Source organism: Labeo rohita, chromosome 3, assembly GCF_022985175.1.
Source record: "Labeo rohita strain BAU-BD-2019 chromosome 3, IGBB_LRoh.1.0, whole genome shotgun sequence".
NCBI classification, from domain to species: domain Eukaryota; kingdom Metazoa; phylum Chordata; class Actinopteri; order Cypriniformes; family Cyprinidae; genus Labeo; species Labeo rohita.
This window is the reverse complement of record NC_066871.1, coordinates 20,375,748-20,393,307: the sequence shown is the minus strand read 5'-3', so window position 1 is coordinate 20,393,307 and position 17,560 is coordinate 20,375,748. Positions and strand designations below refer to the sequence as shown.

Below are 17,560 nucleotides of genomic sequence, written 5' to 3'. Positions count from 1 at the left end.
TAAAGATTTCTGTAGTTTTTACTGTGGATCCAGTCAAAACCAAAGAAATCATTACTACTCTGTTTATACACATATTCAACTGTGTTGAGTCTACATGTCTCCCAAGACTAAATAACGTGCCAAGTTTACAGAAACAGGTGTATGCTAGATTAACCCGGTGAACGTGAGAGAAAGAAAAGTCTTTCTCCATATGAGTTTGCAAAATGCCTCTCCGTAGACAAACTCACTCGCAGTCCATCAGTGAGTCCCTAGAGCTTGTGCTGATACTTCTGACTTGTGTATCTGCTCTGGTGATTGTGCCTGTGTAAATGAGGCAAGACGGTGATTCTGCCCACAAAAACACTGAACCAGACGCTCAGACGGACATCCTCGATGCCCGGCTACTCTTTCCCTGCTTGGGCTGCAGAATGACTTCATGCCTGGCACAAATGTCTGTTTGTAGTGCAAACATGGAAATGGAAGTTATGCAGACAGCAAGTTCAGACGACTCTGTAGAATGAGATTCACACATTTAGGTTGCACATAAGTTGCAATGAGTGTGAAAACAAAAATATGCACATTTTATTCACACTTATTTCTGCACATACACAAGAACATAATGGAGCATCTAAGGCCTGTTTATGCCAAAGATGATAACTATAGATATAGTTTAAAATATATATATTTAAAAGAGTAGCATAGTCCATACCATGATTATAATGATAATGGCACAGAGGCTTTAAATGTGACATATCATAAACATTTTTCTTTTTCCGTGTTTAAGTGCTATAATCGGGTCTCCGGTGCATCTACCAACCCAAATGTGAAAAAGGACAGTCCAGTAACTTTATGGTAAGCCTTTTTACCAGTGTACCAGTTCTAACTTCATGGCAAAAGTTTGAGGAATGCATGTTAAGGCTGTTCACACTTGGTGTTTTTTTGACAAGAAAAAGGTGACAAGGGCGCTTTTTTAAAAAACTCTGGCAGCGTTGCAGCCGAGGGCGTCTTTTGTGGCTATAACAACAGCTGCAAGAGTATGAATGTTGAGAAAAGAGGAAGCTCGCTCTTGTGCTGGTGTTTTATTTTTTATTTTTTTGGCATTTTTGTCCTTTTTTTTGATAGGGCATTATTTAGACACGAAGCGAAGTGGGAGAAAGAGAGAGAGAGGGGGGGGGGTGGGATCGGGAAGGGTCTGCGAGCCAGTACTCGAAAAAGGGACGCCCGAAGCACAATGGCGTTCATGTCAACGCACTGCCCACAAGGCTATCGGAGCCATGCGTCGGTTTTTGAAGTTAACGGGGAGGAGAATGTTGTTTAACAACAATAAAATTAAAGTCTATCTACCGGCACCTTCTCCATTTTTTCTTGTTGTTCTTGTTGTTCTGGAAACATCAGTTTTGGCTACTCGCTTGTCATTGGTCAGCTGTCAAAAAGGCGCCTGACGTAGGGCGTTTCTTTTAGAAAAGTTGAACTTTTTTCAACTTGAGCTGCAGAAAAAAGACGCTGGCGGTGGAGTTTAAAAAAGCGCTCAGGACTTTTTTAAAAACAAGCCTCGGAGGAGACAAGGGTGTAGTGATTTATTTACTTTATATCTGCTGCCACAAAGATCTAATATAAACATACAATTTCTGTTTTTGTAACTCCTGTGTGTTTTTAACATAAGCTTTTGTGTATTTGACAGTTTAAGTGCAATAAGACATGAATGAGGACTTAGTTTAATACTCACATGCTGTGTGACAGCCGCTTTCTGTGCGCGTGATTCGGATGTGTGCACTCAGAAAACACTATATCAGAAGTTTAAACTAACGATTTCAGCACAATGGATATGATAATCAAAACCAAACAAATGTTTTTTGGCAGAATATCAGAGGAAATGAGCTGTAAAGGCACAGATGTTGTTTGAACATTAATGTGTGTTGGCAGTGTATGTACAAATCTACCCTATAATGATAAAAATCCATGCAGTGGTTTTTAATTAAACCGTAAAAATAATATCCCCTTTTTCAAATCGAGCCATTCTCAGATACCTGTCTGTGTGGCATCACACTCACAGAGGCCGCTCCATCGATAGTTGATTGACATGAGCGTCTTATCTCAGATCAGTTGTAACAGTCCGACCTCTATTGTTTTGATGCCGGAGCAGGGATGTAAGTAAGACAAGAATATCTCCGATTGAGCGATTGAGGTGTTGTGTTGCTGGATGTAATAGTGAACATAGTGGTCGTCATTTACTCCCGACATCTGAGCCGCTGAAGATGCAGTGGATTACGTTTGTTTGTGAAGGGAATGCGCCTCCTGATCTACATAAATGTGTCTATGTTTGCGCGGATCATTCGTGATCCAGCTTCACTTACAGCAGAAGTGAGTATAGGGGTTTTTTATGAATCTTTGCGATCACCTTTTATATTAATGTGCTAGTTAGCAAATTTAGTGGCTAAACGTGGCTAAAGTAAACAGGCTCATTTCTCCACAGAGAGAAGAGAGGGGCGGGGCCAGCAGAGCTTATTTGCATTTAAAGCAGCCTCGACCAGAACAGGATGATTTTTGCAGAGCTGATTTTGACAAGGTAAAAAGGGTGTTGTTTTACAAAACCATTGAGAATTTTAACCAAAGTATATTATAGACTTTTCATTAAGACCCTAAAGAATCATATCAACTTGTGGAAAATGGGCATCCAATGACCCCTTTAAAAAACTCCAGCATTTCAATTATCAGAATTGCAGTGCATACTTACAATAAACAAAACAATATTGTGTGATGGTGCAAAGAATTCTGACTGGCTGTCAGTGATTTGATTGTTCATCATCTGAACATGATTCCAACAATATTGTTCCTCTTTGTTGTCATCGCTATATAAGTAAAAAAAGGTGTGAACATCCTTATTCTCATAGAACTAGAACACTTTTAAAACTTTATCTTTATCTTTTTAAACTCTGATCCTAAAAAAGTTTACACATGGTATTCATCACAAAGCAGCCGTACAGTATACTGATTGCTAGTTAGTCATTTAGCTGGCCAATTGAGGTATTTTAGTCAGTGCCTGTATCCAAAGCAACATTTGTATGGCATGGAAAATTTCTAAAGGTTACTGCTCTTGTTCAAACAACATGTCTTTGAGTCAAAGAGTCAACATTAGGAAATTTTCAGAGGATATTCTTTGTTTATGGTGGGAAAATGCATGCAAAATGCATACAAACTTGAAAATATATACAAAACATCATTTCATCATGGAACAGCCCTTGGATGAAAAAAGAAGGCATTGTCAAAGCGCACATTATGGACAAAATGTACTTTTATATTTTATTTCACTTCAACAACGGTGAAGGTGAAATTATTTGAGCGCGAATAATTATAAATTAAAACAATGGACTCTCCAATTATGATTAAGGAACAAGCATGCACATGAAGAAATAACTTTTATTATTTAAATGGCAAAAGGACTTAAATCTGGGAACACTAACTTACAAAACTATTAATAATAATAATAATTAAAAAAATAAATGAATACTAGCCAAACAAGTAAACAAGCTTTAAGCTATTTTAATTTTTTTTTGGTAGGGAAATTGTTGCAAATGTCAGTCAGATGACTAACACAAAGATAATTCTAAATAACAAAATGTCCTGTAATACATAGGCCTAGAGTCTGGGCAAAGATAAACACTCTCCAATCTCCAAGAAGAACAGAAGTAGCTAATTTAGCAGTAGCTTGTGGTTTATAGAAAGACTGTGCATGATACTATGTAATACTACATAGATAAAGATTAATGTAGATTTTATTTTTAATATTGCCAGTTAGTTACTAAAAGATAACACTTTAAACAATTAAGCCTACAACATTTTAGATTTTTCTCATCGTTGTAATGCAGGACACACGGCGCCACCTTGTGACATGTAAGTCTATATACTATTACAAACTCTTAGCTCAACAATAAGTACTTCATAAAAAAAAAATAAAAAAAAACTTTATTTATCATAAAACAACAGAACAAACGGAAACCACTAATTAATATGAATACCCAAAGTAAATAAACAAATAATCTGAAATAAAAATAGAACGTCTCCACGACGTTCTATTAAATATATTAAATATATATTAAATATATTACATATATTAAACATTTATATTTACGTTTGAAACAAAATCGTGGTTAACAAATAATTAGAAAGGTTTTGTTTCTTAAACGACCGTTTAACCCTAAGATTTGTTTCTAGCGAAATTAGTAGTAACGTTAGTAAGTAGTATTCCTATTACTCATGAATATTAATATTAAACAACGAATTGGTTTACGACCGCTTGCCGACATCCAATCACACAACGTGATTAATATTCATGAGCCAAGCGGTCGTCGTAGTAGCGGAATTCATACATTCGCGTTCGAGTGTTGGTGTGTGTGGAAGAAAGCGTCAGAACTGCGGAACTGAAGCGTTTGTCAAAAGAGAAGTGTTGTACTAAACATGTAAAAACAAAGAGAGTGCAAACAGCAAGAGCGAGGTGACATAAGGTCACTTACGGTCACTTAGTCACGTACACACATACAGGCAGAAACCCAAGCCGTGTGTATAACTCCTATAGCTGTCAACTGTCGACTGAACAGTTACATGTACAACTACTTCATTATACTAATAGCTTTGTCTTTTCTACATTTCATATATGCAGACCTACATTCGTGAGCTTACTTTTTTATTTATTTATTTATTTTTAAATGCAATACCTACTATACATGATTGTTTTAGGCATATCTCCTCACTGCTCCCCCTATCTCTTTATTACTGATCTGCCCATGCACTTGACCAAATATAAACTTCATGATTCTTGGCAGACAGACAGTTTTTAGAGGGGAGGAGCCTCATGGTTTAGGCCAGGACAGAGGAAAGGACAAACAGACAGAGGTGTAGAAAGAGAAAGTGACTGATAACTGAGGAACAAAGAACAAAAACACCTGACCACCCTCTTTGGAAGCAGAGAACGTAAGTGTTCTTTTGCATTAGATGTATAGTTTTAGCTGTTTTGAACCGTGAGGGTTAAATATTAAGAGGACTGGAGAAGTATTTCATTCTTTTAACAGCACTAATGCAACACATGACCCACAACGGATAGCTTGTTTGCCCTTGTGCAAGGGACACGAGCTTTATTCAACGGATTAAAATAACCTCTTCAAAATGTATGACAGATTTTTTATTAATGCTGCATGTAGATAGTTTCAAGGGGGTTTAAGGTTTCAAATCGCATTCAGCGTCGAAGGAGAGGAGAAACTTCTAAAGAGACGAGATAAGCAACAGGCCACAGCCTGGCTAATATGTGAATCTAAAAATATTTCTTTTATATTTCGTTTTATTTTAAACAGGAGAACATTTAAATAACATTTAACAATTAACAAAATCCTCTCTAACTGTATAAGGAGGCCGTACAAAGTATAAATGGACGTAATGGAGAAACACGTCAGGTTTGGTCAGTAGTTGACCTCAAACTTTGCATCACCTTCACTTTGCTGTTCGAAACCACAGTAAATGTGCAAGCAGGTGCATGACTTCTCTTTCGGCCATGCTTCCGTTTTCACCTCGTTGAACTCCTGCTGTTTTTTCATGGTTTAATGAAGGCACTATTTAAGTTTGTGTTGACAAATAACACTGAGACTTGCACAGTTGACATTTCATGGGTTTGTGAACAAGCAGAAAGTTGTGACATTTGACTTTTGCTGGTCTTGGATAAAAGAATCGTTATTACTTTTCATCTGTAATATTTTTGAGAAATTAATACTTGCATTCAGCAAGGATGCATTACGTTTATCAAAGGTGACAGTAAAGACATTTATTATGTTACAAATGATTTTTGTTTCACATAAATGCTGTTCTTTTGAACTTTCTATTCATCAGAGTCCTGAAAAAAATGTATCAAGGCTTCTATAAGAATAATAAACAGCACAACTGTTTTCGGCATTGACAATAACAGTTTCTTAAGCACCAAATCAGCATATTAGAATGATTTCTGAAGATCCTGTGACACTAAAGACTGGAGTAATGATGCTGAAAATTCAGCTTTGAATCAGAAAAAAATTACATTTTGTATTATTGTAATAATATTTGACAATGATTACTATTTGTAATCAAATGCAGCTTTGGTGAACATAAGACAAATAAGACAAAAAATATTACAGACTTACAATCTGCTCTAAGCATAAAAATGATAATCTTAAGTGTTTCTTACAGTCTGTGTGCTTCAGGAGATGGCGATGTCTCCCACTGCTATGGTGGCCCGCCGGGCTCTTGCTGCTGCATCACAAGGGAGTCATGAAGGAGGAGGTTTGAGATGGTTTTTTTTTTTGGACTAGGTGAAACAGGGTAAAATAAGCAGATGTTATCCAGTATGGATAAGCAAGTTCTCATAAACCATAATAAAGTGTTACCTTATTACATCAGGTTTTTATTGTAAGCACTTCTCATGTATCAAAAACCAAGAATATTTACAAAATGATTTTTTTTTCATATTTACATATTCACACAGTAAGAAAGAAATACTGATAGTAATCAGATCATTAAAAACATTTTTGCAATAATCAGTGATCCTTTTGCTGTGTATGTGACCCTCAACCACAAAACCAATCATAAGGGTCAATTTGTATAAATAAATAAGCTTTCCATTGATGTATGGTTTGTTAGGATAGGACAATATTTGGTCAAGATACAACTTTTTAAAAATCTGGAAAAAAATCTAAATATTGAGAAATTCACTTTTAAAGTTGTCCAAATGAAGTTCTTAGCAATGCACATTACTAATCAAAAATTAAATTCTGATATACTCACGGTAGGAAATTTATGAAATATCTTCATGGAACATAACCTTTACTCAATATCCTAATGATTTTTGGCATAACAAAAAAATCAATTATTCTGACGAATACAGTGTACCGTAGGCTATTGCTACAAATACACTTGTTCTACTTAAGACTGGTTTTGTGGTTCAGGGTCACATGTATTACTCTCAGCAACATTTAATTGGTATACTAATGATTTGAATTATAAACAGCAAGGACCTGGAAGATCCTGTCCTTCGTATTAGCCCTGCCCGGAGTGGGTGTCTGCATGGCAAATGCTTACATGAAGATGCGGGCTCATTCCCATGATCAACCAGAGTTTGTGCCATACCCACACCTCCGCATTCGAACCAAGGTGCCTGTATTCTTGGGTTTTCCAGTCAAACCATGCATGATTCCTATATAAACATAGAAGAAAATACTGATGCTTTGTTAGTTTGTTAAACATCCTACCAACATTAGACATGACAAGAATCATTTTCAAATATCATTGTCTTTTTCTCACAGCCATGGCCATGGGGTGATGGGAATCACTCCCTCTTCCACAACTCTCATACGAACCCTCTGCCCACTGGTTACGAGGGACCTCACCACTGAACAGGACACCCCCTGCTGTCTCGACTGTCTGTCCCCTAAGATGCCAATGAACACTGATGGACAAGCTTTTAACATTTTTAAAAGAAATAAACAACAGTTTTCACATTAATTTTGTGTGTGTGACTGATTAAAAAAAGTCTAAACAATACATGACTAAGACTAAGTGATAGTTCACCCAAAAATGAAACTTCTGTTATTAATTACTCACTCTTGTCGTTTCAAACCTGTAAGGCCTTTGTTCATCTTCAGAACACAAATTAAGATATTTTTGATGAAATCTGAGAGCTTTCTGACCCTGCATAGACAACAACACAACTGACACATTCAAGACCCAGAAAGGTAGTAAAAACATCATTAAATTGTTGAATAAAGTCATTATTTTTGTTTTCTTTGCACACAAAAAGTATTCCCGCAGCTTCATATTCCGATTCAACCACTGATGTCACATGGACTATTTTATCATGGTCATTAACACCTTTCTGGGCCTTGAATGTGTCAGTTGTGTTGCTGTCTATGCAGGGTCAGAAAGCTCTCAGATTTCATCAAAAATATCTTAATTTGTGTTCTGAAGATAAATGAAGGTCTTACAGGTTAGGAACGACATGATGGTGAGTAATTAATGACAGAAATTTCATTTTAGTGGAACTATGCCTTTAAGACTATTTTAGTAACCATTCAATTCTACTTAGAATGGTCTAAATTTCCCATTAGAACATCCTTTTAATTGTTTCCACAGGATTTTACACAACACTGCTATGAAAAAAACAACCCAGACAGCCCAAATATAAAGTCTAGGAGTGAACTGAGAAAAAAAAAAAATTCCAATTCAAAATGAGGCACAAATTCTAGAAGAAAACAATGTAGACACCATCAATGCAGAGCTCATTTATTGAGAACCATCCTCTGCCTTCCACCAATATTTGGCCATTTCCATGATTAAATTTTTCATATCTATACAAAAAAAAAAGTGGCACTGCAACATATTAGATAATCCAGATCTCTATAAACGAATACAGCGCCATATACAAAAAGAAAAATATAGCTAACATAACTCTTTCTCATTGACATATTACATTATTCACATAACATACTGTACAACATCATGAACTACATCTGAAATTGCACTGTGATTAACGTGGAATCAGCATTAAACCCTTTTTGGCAAAATAAGATGAACAAAGGAAGTTAAACAAAATACAAAAACTTCAAAATAAAGTACATACAGTTGGTCATTCTACTCTATATACAAACACGTCTTGGGAAAAAGAAAAAGAAAACGTGCACATGAAAATAGAAGGAAGTAGAATGTTCTAAGTATTTCTCAAAATATTTCTGATAGCTAAAGTTTACTATAGTTTAATGAGAATGATTTTTCCCATTACATCTTGTTCCAAAAATCCAGTGATTCCCATTCCCTTTCTGTGCACTGTGCGTGCATCAAATCAGCTATTAAATTTGTTTTCACAAACAATTCATTACATTCATTTCACTATTAGCTGAGGGCTGTTTTGACGAGGTTTAAGATGTCCTGCCTCAGCCCTTTGGCGCAGTCCGCCTCTTGCGCCAGACGCAGGAAGCAGTCAGTGGAGAGGGAGGGGTGAAGTGGAGCAGGATGGAGCCCCTGAGGCCGCAGCAATATGGATAGACAGGCCTGGCCCAGTCGCAGGTAAGAGTAGCGTTGTGAGAACCAGTACACTTGTGGGAGCAGAGACCTCAGTCGAGTTCCCTCAGTGTCACTGTCAGAAGATGACGGAACCTGTTTGGAACTCTGAGAAGATTTAGAATGTTGTTTGGAACACTTTGACATCTCAGTTTTAGTCAGCTGTGGAGATCCTTCAGGACCTTTGCAGACCAAACTGGCATCCATTTTTGTCGTTGTAGTGTTATCTTTCAAACAGCAATGTTTGGTCAGGCTCCTTATGACTGAGTAGAGAAGGTCCATGCTTAGGTCTTCAGCTGCCCGTTGTAATCCAGGAACTAAAAACCTACAAGCCCCAATCATTACTTCAGCTAGTGGAGTTTTCTGAAATTCCTTCTCTTCCGCCAAGCATGATTCAACCTCGTCCTGTGGACTTAGCAGCCCACCGGTGGATAGAGAGGACAAAACAAGACAATTTGCATCTTTGTTTTCCATCAAACGACAGCCATGTAAGTAGTGGAGAACTGGTAAGAGCATCCCAGTGTTTACGTCCTTGATCCGGATGGCCTCGCCTTTAGCTTTCTGGGCCTCCCCAAATCCTCCCATCAAGAGGGCTCTGAAATACTCAGACCCAACGTCTTTAGTTCCTTCTTCGCCAATGACAGCCTCCTGATTGGCTAGTAGAAGGGTTCCATCGTCAAGGAGGAAAGATAGGTCATGAGTTGCCTTCGAGTAGGGACATGACTGGTTTTGTTGCGGTTGGGATGTGTTATCCAGAACTTGGGTCGTCTCCGTTGTGGTCTGGCAATCTATGCTACAATTCTTTCTGTCCTCCTTGGTAACTGACAGCAGACTAGAGAGGCAGCCAATAAGAAGAGAGATGTACAGTGATTTAAATCTTAAAGAGGATGCTTGCTCAAGAGGATGCAACCAGCCGGCAAGAAATGGTCTACATTTGTCAGATTGTCCATCTTCATCATCCTGATCTTCTTCTCTGTGACAGCCAATCAGTTCGAGAGCTGCTGCCAGTCCTCCACTATCCAAAAGCAGCTTTTTCAAAAGAACTCTGTTGCTGAAGAGGAAAAAAATAAATAAAAGAAAGTGGTCAAACCAACTACATGGGTCAAGGGTGCCATTCATTTTTTTTGTTGTTCTATATATATATATCTCGACAGAACATTGACAGAAAAGTCCATGTGACATCAGTGGTTTAACCATAATTTTATGAAAAAAACGAGAATACTTTTTGTTGTGCAACTGAATGTAACAAGGCGCAGTGCATGTGTGTTCCTCCATCAGCAGCACCATGCACATGCATTGTTTACATGCAGATCAAAGCACGCATGTGTGTCGTGGTAATCTCTAAAATGGCACTAGGGTGATATTGTTATTTTAGTTTTTTTGTGCACACAAAGTTTTTTTGTAGCTTGATAACATTACGGTTGAACGACTGATGTCACATGGGACTATTCTGTCGATGTTTTTGGTACCTTTCTGGACCACATGGTAGGACCCTTGCTGTCTATGCAGGGTCAGAGAACTCTCGGATTTCATAAAAAATATCTTAATTTGCACTCTAAAGATGAACAAAGGTCTTACGGGTTTGGAACGACATGAAAGCGAGTAACTAATGACAGAATTTTCATTTTTGGGTGAACTATCTCTTTAAAATTCATTTTACTATTTTTGAGGGACCTTTTTGACATAAGCTCTTCAAAAACTATGACTGAATTAATAGAGTGCAACACTACAACACTGGGGAACTGATTTTTAACAGTAACTTTAAAGACACACACTGTGAGCTACAATATAGTTAAATCATTGGTGTAGCGTTGGTTGAAGCAATCAGCCCACATTATTTCAACTTTTAAAAAAAATCTGTTTAAGAGCAGAATTCATGGTGAGCAACTGATTGATTCTGATTGAACAACTGATTAATATTAAGAATGATTCTGCAAAAAAATTGCAATAAACGTAAAATATATTGTTTTGATACCATCAAAATAAACATCTTAATTTAAATCAATAGTTTATTTCTCTATTTTTGTCTTGACTGTGTTGTTCTCAGTGTTCATTGGTTCGTAGTTCTTTTCAAACACTTTTTGCTTCAAAAGGAATTTGTAAGTTTGGTTGGTTTGGTCAAAGATTTTTTTTCTTGAAACTACAAAAATAACACTTATTTTTCAAGTTTAAAAGGGTCATGAACTGAGAAATCAAAATTCCATTGCTCTTTGGACATAAAAGGTCACTGTACTATAAACACATCCTGTAAGTTTCAAAACTCAAAACATTTTTGTCTAAAAACAGCTTATATTGAAGTAAATCTACCAAAATGACAAAAGATTGTTTAAAAACAGTATTTGCATTGCCTTCCTTTTGATCGCAACGTTAGGAAAGAGTGGATGAACTTTATTTTTAAAAAAAGATCCAGACCATATCAGTAATAACTCGGTCCTTTGTTCACTTCATTTCACCATGGATTTGTTTTCAATATATTCAGAAATATTGAAACTCAAAGATGATGCTGTGCCGACTATATTGGATTCTAAAGCAATGTGGCCTGGTCACTATTGCTTTGCCTGTTATTACAGGTTGTTTGATATATACAGAGTATTTATGCGTTTTTAACCTGAATCACAGCAGTGTCCATCTATGAAGGATGTAGGCTGTCAAACATACACGACTATTAGTCAATCACAGCAGCGGGCGTTTACTACACACCTATTCAAACAGAGTGTACTGATGAGGGGAGTCAAAACAGGACAGAAAATAGCCAGAGAACAGTACAAAATAATAAAAAAGGCAGTTCATGACCCCTATAACAGTTACTTTTGTATGAACTTGAAACGTGTTTTAAACTAGATCTTTTTCTTTTAATCACTAACACATTCATTTGTCATTGACCTAAATATTTTAGGCTTTATAAGGATTAAAAATAAACCCTAAAAGTCAATTAATCATACCTGTTAATCAGAGGCAGAGAAAGGACACAGTACAGCTTGTCAGATTCGGAGCCTGACAGCATGATGTGTGTAAGAACTCCAGAGCCAAATCCAGACTCGCTCTGAACCCTCAGATTGCTGAGCAGACCCAAACCTGAGGAGGCAAAAACATTTTAGGTTCGAGTAAACAGCGGGCTTAAATATAATATGCACATGCAATAATAAAGTCACAAACCTAGTTGTGTGATTTTGCCTTTGACTTTTTCTGACTGTCTGTCCATTCCTCCGATCGCCTCTTCTTGCACACACAGTCTCTGTCTGATCAGTGCAACAGCTCCAGTTCTGACCAAAGACTGGAAGCAGTTTGGGTTGCAGCTGAGGCGCCCAAGCATCCGAAAGCATCGCCCACTGGGGTCATGGTGTTGGGTGAGGTAGTACAATAGCCCAGAGAAAACGTTCGTGTTGACGAGGGCCGTGCTGGGGTCTGAGGCGTGGGAGTAGCGCGACAAGAGCAGAAGAATAGGGGATTCTGGCGCCCAGGCCTCAGGGTGATAAGGATGATGGTAGACTGGTGTTTTTGATATCACAGGTGGGCTGTCCAGGGTGACCACACTGCAGCGAGAGGAGGCTGTAGAGGAGGATGAAGAGGCACGGAGCCTCTTTCTGGGAGGAGAGGAGATTTGGAGGGGAGATGAAGAAGGTTTTGTCAGTGAAGGTGGCTGCTCAGATTGAGGGGTGGAGGTACAGGAGGACTGTGAAGAGGAAGGCGACCCTGGTATGTTTCGAGGAGATAATGAAGCGGAGGAGAAAGAGGAACAGGAGAGCCTGACGGGTTTGGAGCGGGTGGAGGGAGAAAAGGGGGGTGGGCGCAAGGTTGAGTTTTGTGAGACCTCAGAGCAAGGTGTAAGTGGTGACGATGAGACGGAGGATTGAGGGCTGCCACCAAAGACTTCACTGCCACATGGGGATTCAGTCAGCTCACCCTCAGATGAGATCAGACCTTCTGAAACCAGCCAAGACCTGAGGAAAGAACACAGACAAAACTGAATTACAAAGGATCACAATTAAATTATATGATTGGCATGTTCGTATTTCCATACATACTCTCTGAATTTGATAATCAATGAAGTTGCAGACAAAAAAAAGCTTGTTATTGAAGGATTTTTGAAGACCCATAAAAAAATGATTCCCCTGGCTTCATAAAATAATAGTTGAACCACTGATGTCACATGGACTACTTTAATGATGTCCTTACTACCTTTCTGGGCCTTGAACGTGTCAGTTACGTTGCTGTCTATGCAGGGTCAGAAAGCTCTCGGATTTAATCAAAAATATCTTAATTTGTGTTCTAAAGATGAACAAAGGTCTTAGGGGTTTGAAACGACATGAGGGTGAGTAATTAATGGCAGAATTTAAATTTTTGGGTGAACTGTCCCTTTAAAAAAATTAGTTTATGAAAGTGTGGCAAGAAAAGAATAACACAACAAGATATTAATCCACTAACAATGTTTTTACAGGAAGTCATGCTATAATTGAAAAATTGATGTCAGATCCATGTCAGTTAGAATTGTTGAATAAAGTCATTATTTTAGCTTCATAAAATTAAAGTTGAACCACTGATGTCACATGGAATATTTTGTTGATGTTCTTGGTACCTTTCCAGGCCTTGAATGTGGAAGTGCCCTTGCTGTCTATGGAGGGTCAGAAAGCTCTCAGATTTCATTAAAAATATCTTAATTTGTGTTCTAAAGATGAACGAAGGTCTTACGGGTTTGGAACGACATTAGCGTGAGTAATTAATTACAGAATTTTCATTTTTGGGTGAACTATACCCTTAAGGCAAGACAAAAATTATAAAGAAAAATGGTGTACAATTTAGTCAGCAAAGTGTGAAAATATGGTATGATGTTCATTTTCATATGTAAATGATTTAGTATGTTCTGCTTTTGATAAAACTATAAATAGCTGACCTAAGGCTGAGGAAGCTGGAAGATCCCGACGTCTGGTCTTTGCTCACATCCTCCCTCTTGTTCCCTTCAAGGGCTGAGAAGTCAAACGAGTCAAAACATGAGGTCATCAGTTCAGAGCATGGAGAACTAGAGGACAGGCTGGCGTCCATCTTTCCTGCAGTCGGTTCTTCTCCATGAGCAAGCTCAACCAAACGCTTGATCAGCAGCGGAACCAACCCGAGCTCCTGCAGCTGTTCAAGAGCAGATTCATCGTAGACAAAGTCCACACAAGCTAGAAAGGCGAAGCGTGTGAGCGGATGGTTTTGATGGGCGGATAAGAAGCTGATCAGCACCTCCAGTCCCCCGCTCTCCTTTACTTTAGCCCTGTTCACAGCCTCTCTGCAGCACAGACACAAGGCCTTGAAAAACACACCTGACTTCAGAGGGTCTTTCTTCACTTCTTCTGCAAATTTCTGAATGACTCCTAATGAACCGACCAGCGGCCTCAGGCAGCCTTGAGAGCACAAGTTAGCCAGAGTCTTCAAAGCAAGTTCTTCCAAAGGCCGACCATCTTCTCCCGAGGCAAGGACCCCCAGATGAGTCAATGCCCCGGATCTGGACATCTCTCTGGCGCACTCTGCACTGCAGCCTCTAGTGAGCTCATGAATGGCACGAAGAGACGCCCGTCTCAGACCTGAAGGGTACTCTGGAGCAATGAACAAAGCGAGAGATGGGACAGCGCCTTGTGAAAGCAGCAGAAGCCGGTTGGCAGGCGTGTCAGAAAGGTAGACGAGTGCACGGGCAGCAGATTGGACACATTCAACTTTAGGAGCACAGAGCTCAGGGACTGGAGTCAGTGAAGAGGGAGAGGATGGAGGTGGAGAGACAGACAGGCAGAGCAGAAGTAGTGGAACACCACCTGAGTGAGAGAGACATAAATATATTGATTTTAAGGCTCAGAGTATTTTACAATCTGTGACTGAATATAATGGAGGAGAATGAAAACGTGGGACTAACCCGCAGAGTGGACCTCAGCAGAACCCTCTGGGTCCATCGCGAGATTTCCCAGAGCGCGTGCTGCTCGATTTTGTACCGTCTCTACAGAAACATTTCTCTTGAGGACATCCACTACAAAAATAAAAGATCATTATGATTTATGATCATAACTATTTAGGCAAAAAATCAGCATTTCTGTGATGTGATGACATAGAAAAACCATTTTGGTTTTCCCCCAATAAGACTTAAGTGAAAAGCTCTCAAAAGTTTTCTCATTTTAGCTTAGTGTAAAGAATACTCTAAAGAATCTTTTTCCACTATAGAGAACCATTTGTGCAATGAAACGTTTCTATGAATCCATAGATGCCAGTGAAACATTTTTTTTTTTTTTTTTAAGATTTTATTTTTTCTGTGATCTCATGTGAGTGAGAGTTTGTCATCAGAGACGAAATATAATTGAATGGGGGAGAGGAGGTTATTTTGATTAAAGATTGCGAAGGCACAAGAATTCATGATTTATGATGGATTAATAATAATGATATGCACTAATGAATCATTTATAACAGTCACTGCAATATTCCAAAAATAAAAAGAATGCTCAATTCTGATTTCATAATGACTTTAAGGAATTAGTTCACTTCCAGAATAAAAAATTCCTGATAATTCACTCACCCCTATGTCTTCCAAGAAGTTCATGTCTTTTTTTCCAGTGTTTTTGAGGAAAACATTCCAGGATTTTTCTCCATATAGTGGACTTCAATGGGGTCAAAAGGCCTAAATTGCCATTTCAATGCAGCTTCAAATGGCTCTACACGATCCCAGCCGAGGAATAAAGGTCTTATCTAGTGAAACGATCAGTCATTTTCCAAAAATAAATAAATAAAAATAACAATTTATATACTTTTTAACCACAAATGCTCGTCTGGACTTAAGTAAGGCCATGAGTGATGTAGGTGGAAGTACCGACCCAGTGTTTACAAACTGAGAATGAAGAATTAACCATGCATCACCTTTCCAACATGATTATGCACACATGCATGGCGGAGCTAGTGCAAGATAAAGATGCTTTTTTTTCGTGGAATCGTGGATCGTTTCACTAGATAAGACCCTTATTCCTGGGCTGGGATTGTGTAGAGCTCTTTGAAGCTGCAATAAAACTGCAATTTGGACCTTCAACCCGTTTGCCACGTTTAAAGTCCACTATATGGAGAAAAATCCTGGAATGTTTTCCTCAGAAACCTTCATTTCTTTTCGACTGAAGAAAGAAAGACATGAGCATCTTGGATGACAAGGGGTGAATAAATTATCAGGAAACTTTTATTCTGGGAATGAACTAATCCATTAAGAAGTTAGTGTTACTGAGCAATTTCACTGTAATGTACGTCTTTTATACACACATATAAACATATAAAAATGTGTGGAAAATAATGTCAGATGTCAGAATAAAAAATTGTAACGATCTTTGTGAAGCCTTTGAGTTACTTACCAACAACAGATATGCCATCAAGCTTTCTTACCTATGAGAAGAATATAAAAAAAAGCATTGATCACATACAAAAAATATATGAAATGCAAGCTACACATTAAAGCAGGATCTTTCTTACTTCTACTCTTGTCTGTTTTTCAGTGCAGCAGTTGGCCAGGATGCTAAGTGCCAGGTCCAGAAACTTTCGGGAGCTTTCTGGTCGCTTGAGGAGATCCAGCAAAGGAGGGAGTCCTCCTCGTGACTGGTAGCGGGCTATCCTGCCACCACCTCCTTTGATGTGCTGCATCCGAATGGCCACCAGTGCCCTCCACTGACCAGCTTTGAGTCTCTTGTCTGCATCCCGGGCTTTGTCACCTCCAATGATGGGCTTATTGTCTGCTCCTGACAGTCCACTGCTGTGACTGTCTGCCAGTGTGCGTGTTTTGGACAGCTGAGCCAAACACCAGGTCAGAGAGGATTCTGGGAGAGGAGTGGAGGATGCATCCGAGGTGCTGTTCGAATGTCGTTTAATCACTTGTTCTGAAGGTGCAGACATGATGAACCAGGAGTCCAGAAGCACCTCCCCACCTCCACCCCTGTTTTGTAACTTAATTACTTTATCTTCTTAATATTGTAAGGTACAACAATATTTCAGTGGATTTAAATAACTTTGGAACAACACCAAACACGTATTACATCTAGAATAAAAATAAAATGAAAAATAAATAAAATAAAAAAGCACATCAACTAACACAAAACTCTCCTATGATTCACACATTCCATTCACGGAGAAACAAGCATTCGAAAAACTACAACTACCATGTTCATCAATCAAAGCTAACCCAGAGCAATGACTTCTGGGAAATGAAGTCTTTTAACCAATGCGATATATTTCATCACGGCCTACAGTGGGAGGTAGGCCACAAAAAACTAAATCCTTGACAGTACTGCCTGAGAGTAATCTATTTGGGTGTATTTTGATGTTTCGATGAAGAGTGAGAAGGCTTCGTTAACTTTTCATTTTACTCACGTCAATTTTCCTACGCGCTACAAAGCGCAATCGCCTCAGATTTGCACTGGCGCCATCTTTAGTAGAGCGACAAACAGGAGGGTTTTTCAGAAAGGGAGGGGTATTTGTAGATTCAGTCTCTTTAGAGCCTATGGGAGTTGTAGTTTCAGGA

At 38.5% G+C, this 17,560-nt stretch overlaps 2 protein-coding genes across 4 annotated transcripts; one reads left to right on the top strand and one right to left on the bottom strand.

Moving 5' to 3' along the window:
• Positions 1 to 4,809: 4,809 nt before the first annotated feature.
• Positions 4,810 to 7,497, top strand: LOC127156082 (cytochrome c oxidase subunit 6A, mitochondrial). 2 transcript variants are annotated; one of them, XM_051098787.1, is made up of 4 exons: positions 4,810 to 4,947; positions 6,187 to 6,279; positions 7,004 to 7,146; positions 7,299 to 7,497. In XM_051098787.1, the coding sequence occupies exons 2-4, from the start codon at positions 6,204 to 6,206 to the stop codon at positions 7,386 to 7,388; spliced, it is 309 nt and encodes a 102-aa protein (XP_050954744.1). In that variant the 5' UTR covers positions 4,810 to 4,947; positions 6,187 to 6,203; the 3' UTR covers positions 7,389 to 7,497. The 2 variants fall into 2 exon arrangements, with proteins under 2 accessions (XP_050954744.1, XP_050954753.1); XM_051098796.1 differs by having other exon boundaries at positions 4,816 to 4,947; positions 6,201 to 6,279.
• A 761-nt stretch (positions 7,498 to 8,258) lies between these two features.
• Positions 8,259 to 17,487, bottom strand: armc5 (armadillo repeat containing 5). 2 transcript variants are annotated; one of them, XM_051098489.1, is made up of 8 exons: positions 17,410 to 17,487; positions 16,519 to 17,077; positions 16,401 to 16,431; positions 14,936 to 15,046; positions 13,940 to 14,837; positions 12,205 to 12,989; positions 11,991 to 12,123; positions 8,259 to 10,099 (listed from the first exon to the last, which is right to left on the bottom strand). In XM_051098489.1, the coding sequence occupies exons 2-8, from the start codon at positions 16,933 to 16,935 to the stop codon at positions 8,881 to 8,883; spliced, it is 3,594 nt and encodes a 1,197-aa protein (XP_050954446.1). In that variant the 5' UTR covers positions 16,936 to 17,077; positions 17,410 to 17,487; the 3' UTR covers positions 8,259 to 8,880. The 2 variants fall into 2 exon arrangements, with proteins under 2 accessions (XP_050954446.1, XP_050954455.1); XM_051098498.1 differs by having other exon boundaries at positions 16,519 to 16,975; positions 17,410 to 17,484.
• Positions 17,488 to 17,560: the final 73 nt, after the last annotated feature.

Bases quoted from the DNA above. Each gene is read 5' to 3' on its own strand.
- LOC127156082 (XM_051098787.1), top strand. From the start codon at position 6,204: ATGGCGATGTCTCCCACTGCTATGGTGGCCCGCCGGGCTCTTGCTGCT. The intron at 6,280-7,003 runs GTTTGAGATGGT...AATTATAAACAG, and splicing joins AGGGAGTCATGAAGGAGGAG to CAAGGACCTGGAAGATCCTG. The intron at 7,147-7,298 runs GTGCCTGTATTC...TTTTTCTCACAG, and splicing joins ACCTCCGCATTCGAACCAAG to CCATGGCCATGGGGTGATGG.
- armc5 (XM_051098489.1), bottom strand. From the start codon at position 16,935: ATGTCTGCACCTTCAGAACAAGTGATTAAACGACATTCGAACAGCACC. The intron at 16,432-16,518 runs GTAAGAAAGATC...TTCTTCTCATAG, and splicing joins AAAAACAGACAAGAGTAGAA to GTAAGAAAGCTTGATGGCAT. The intron at 10,100-11,990 runs GTATGATTAATT...TTTCCTCTTCAG, and splicing joins TCTCTGCCTCTGATTAACAG to CAACAGAGTTCTTTTGAAAA.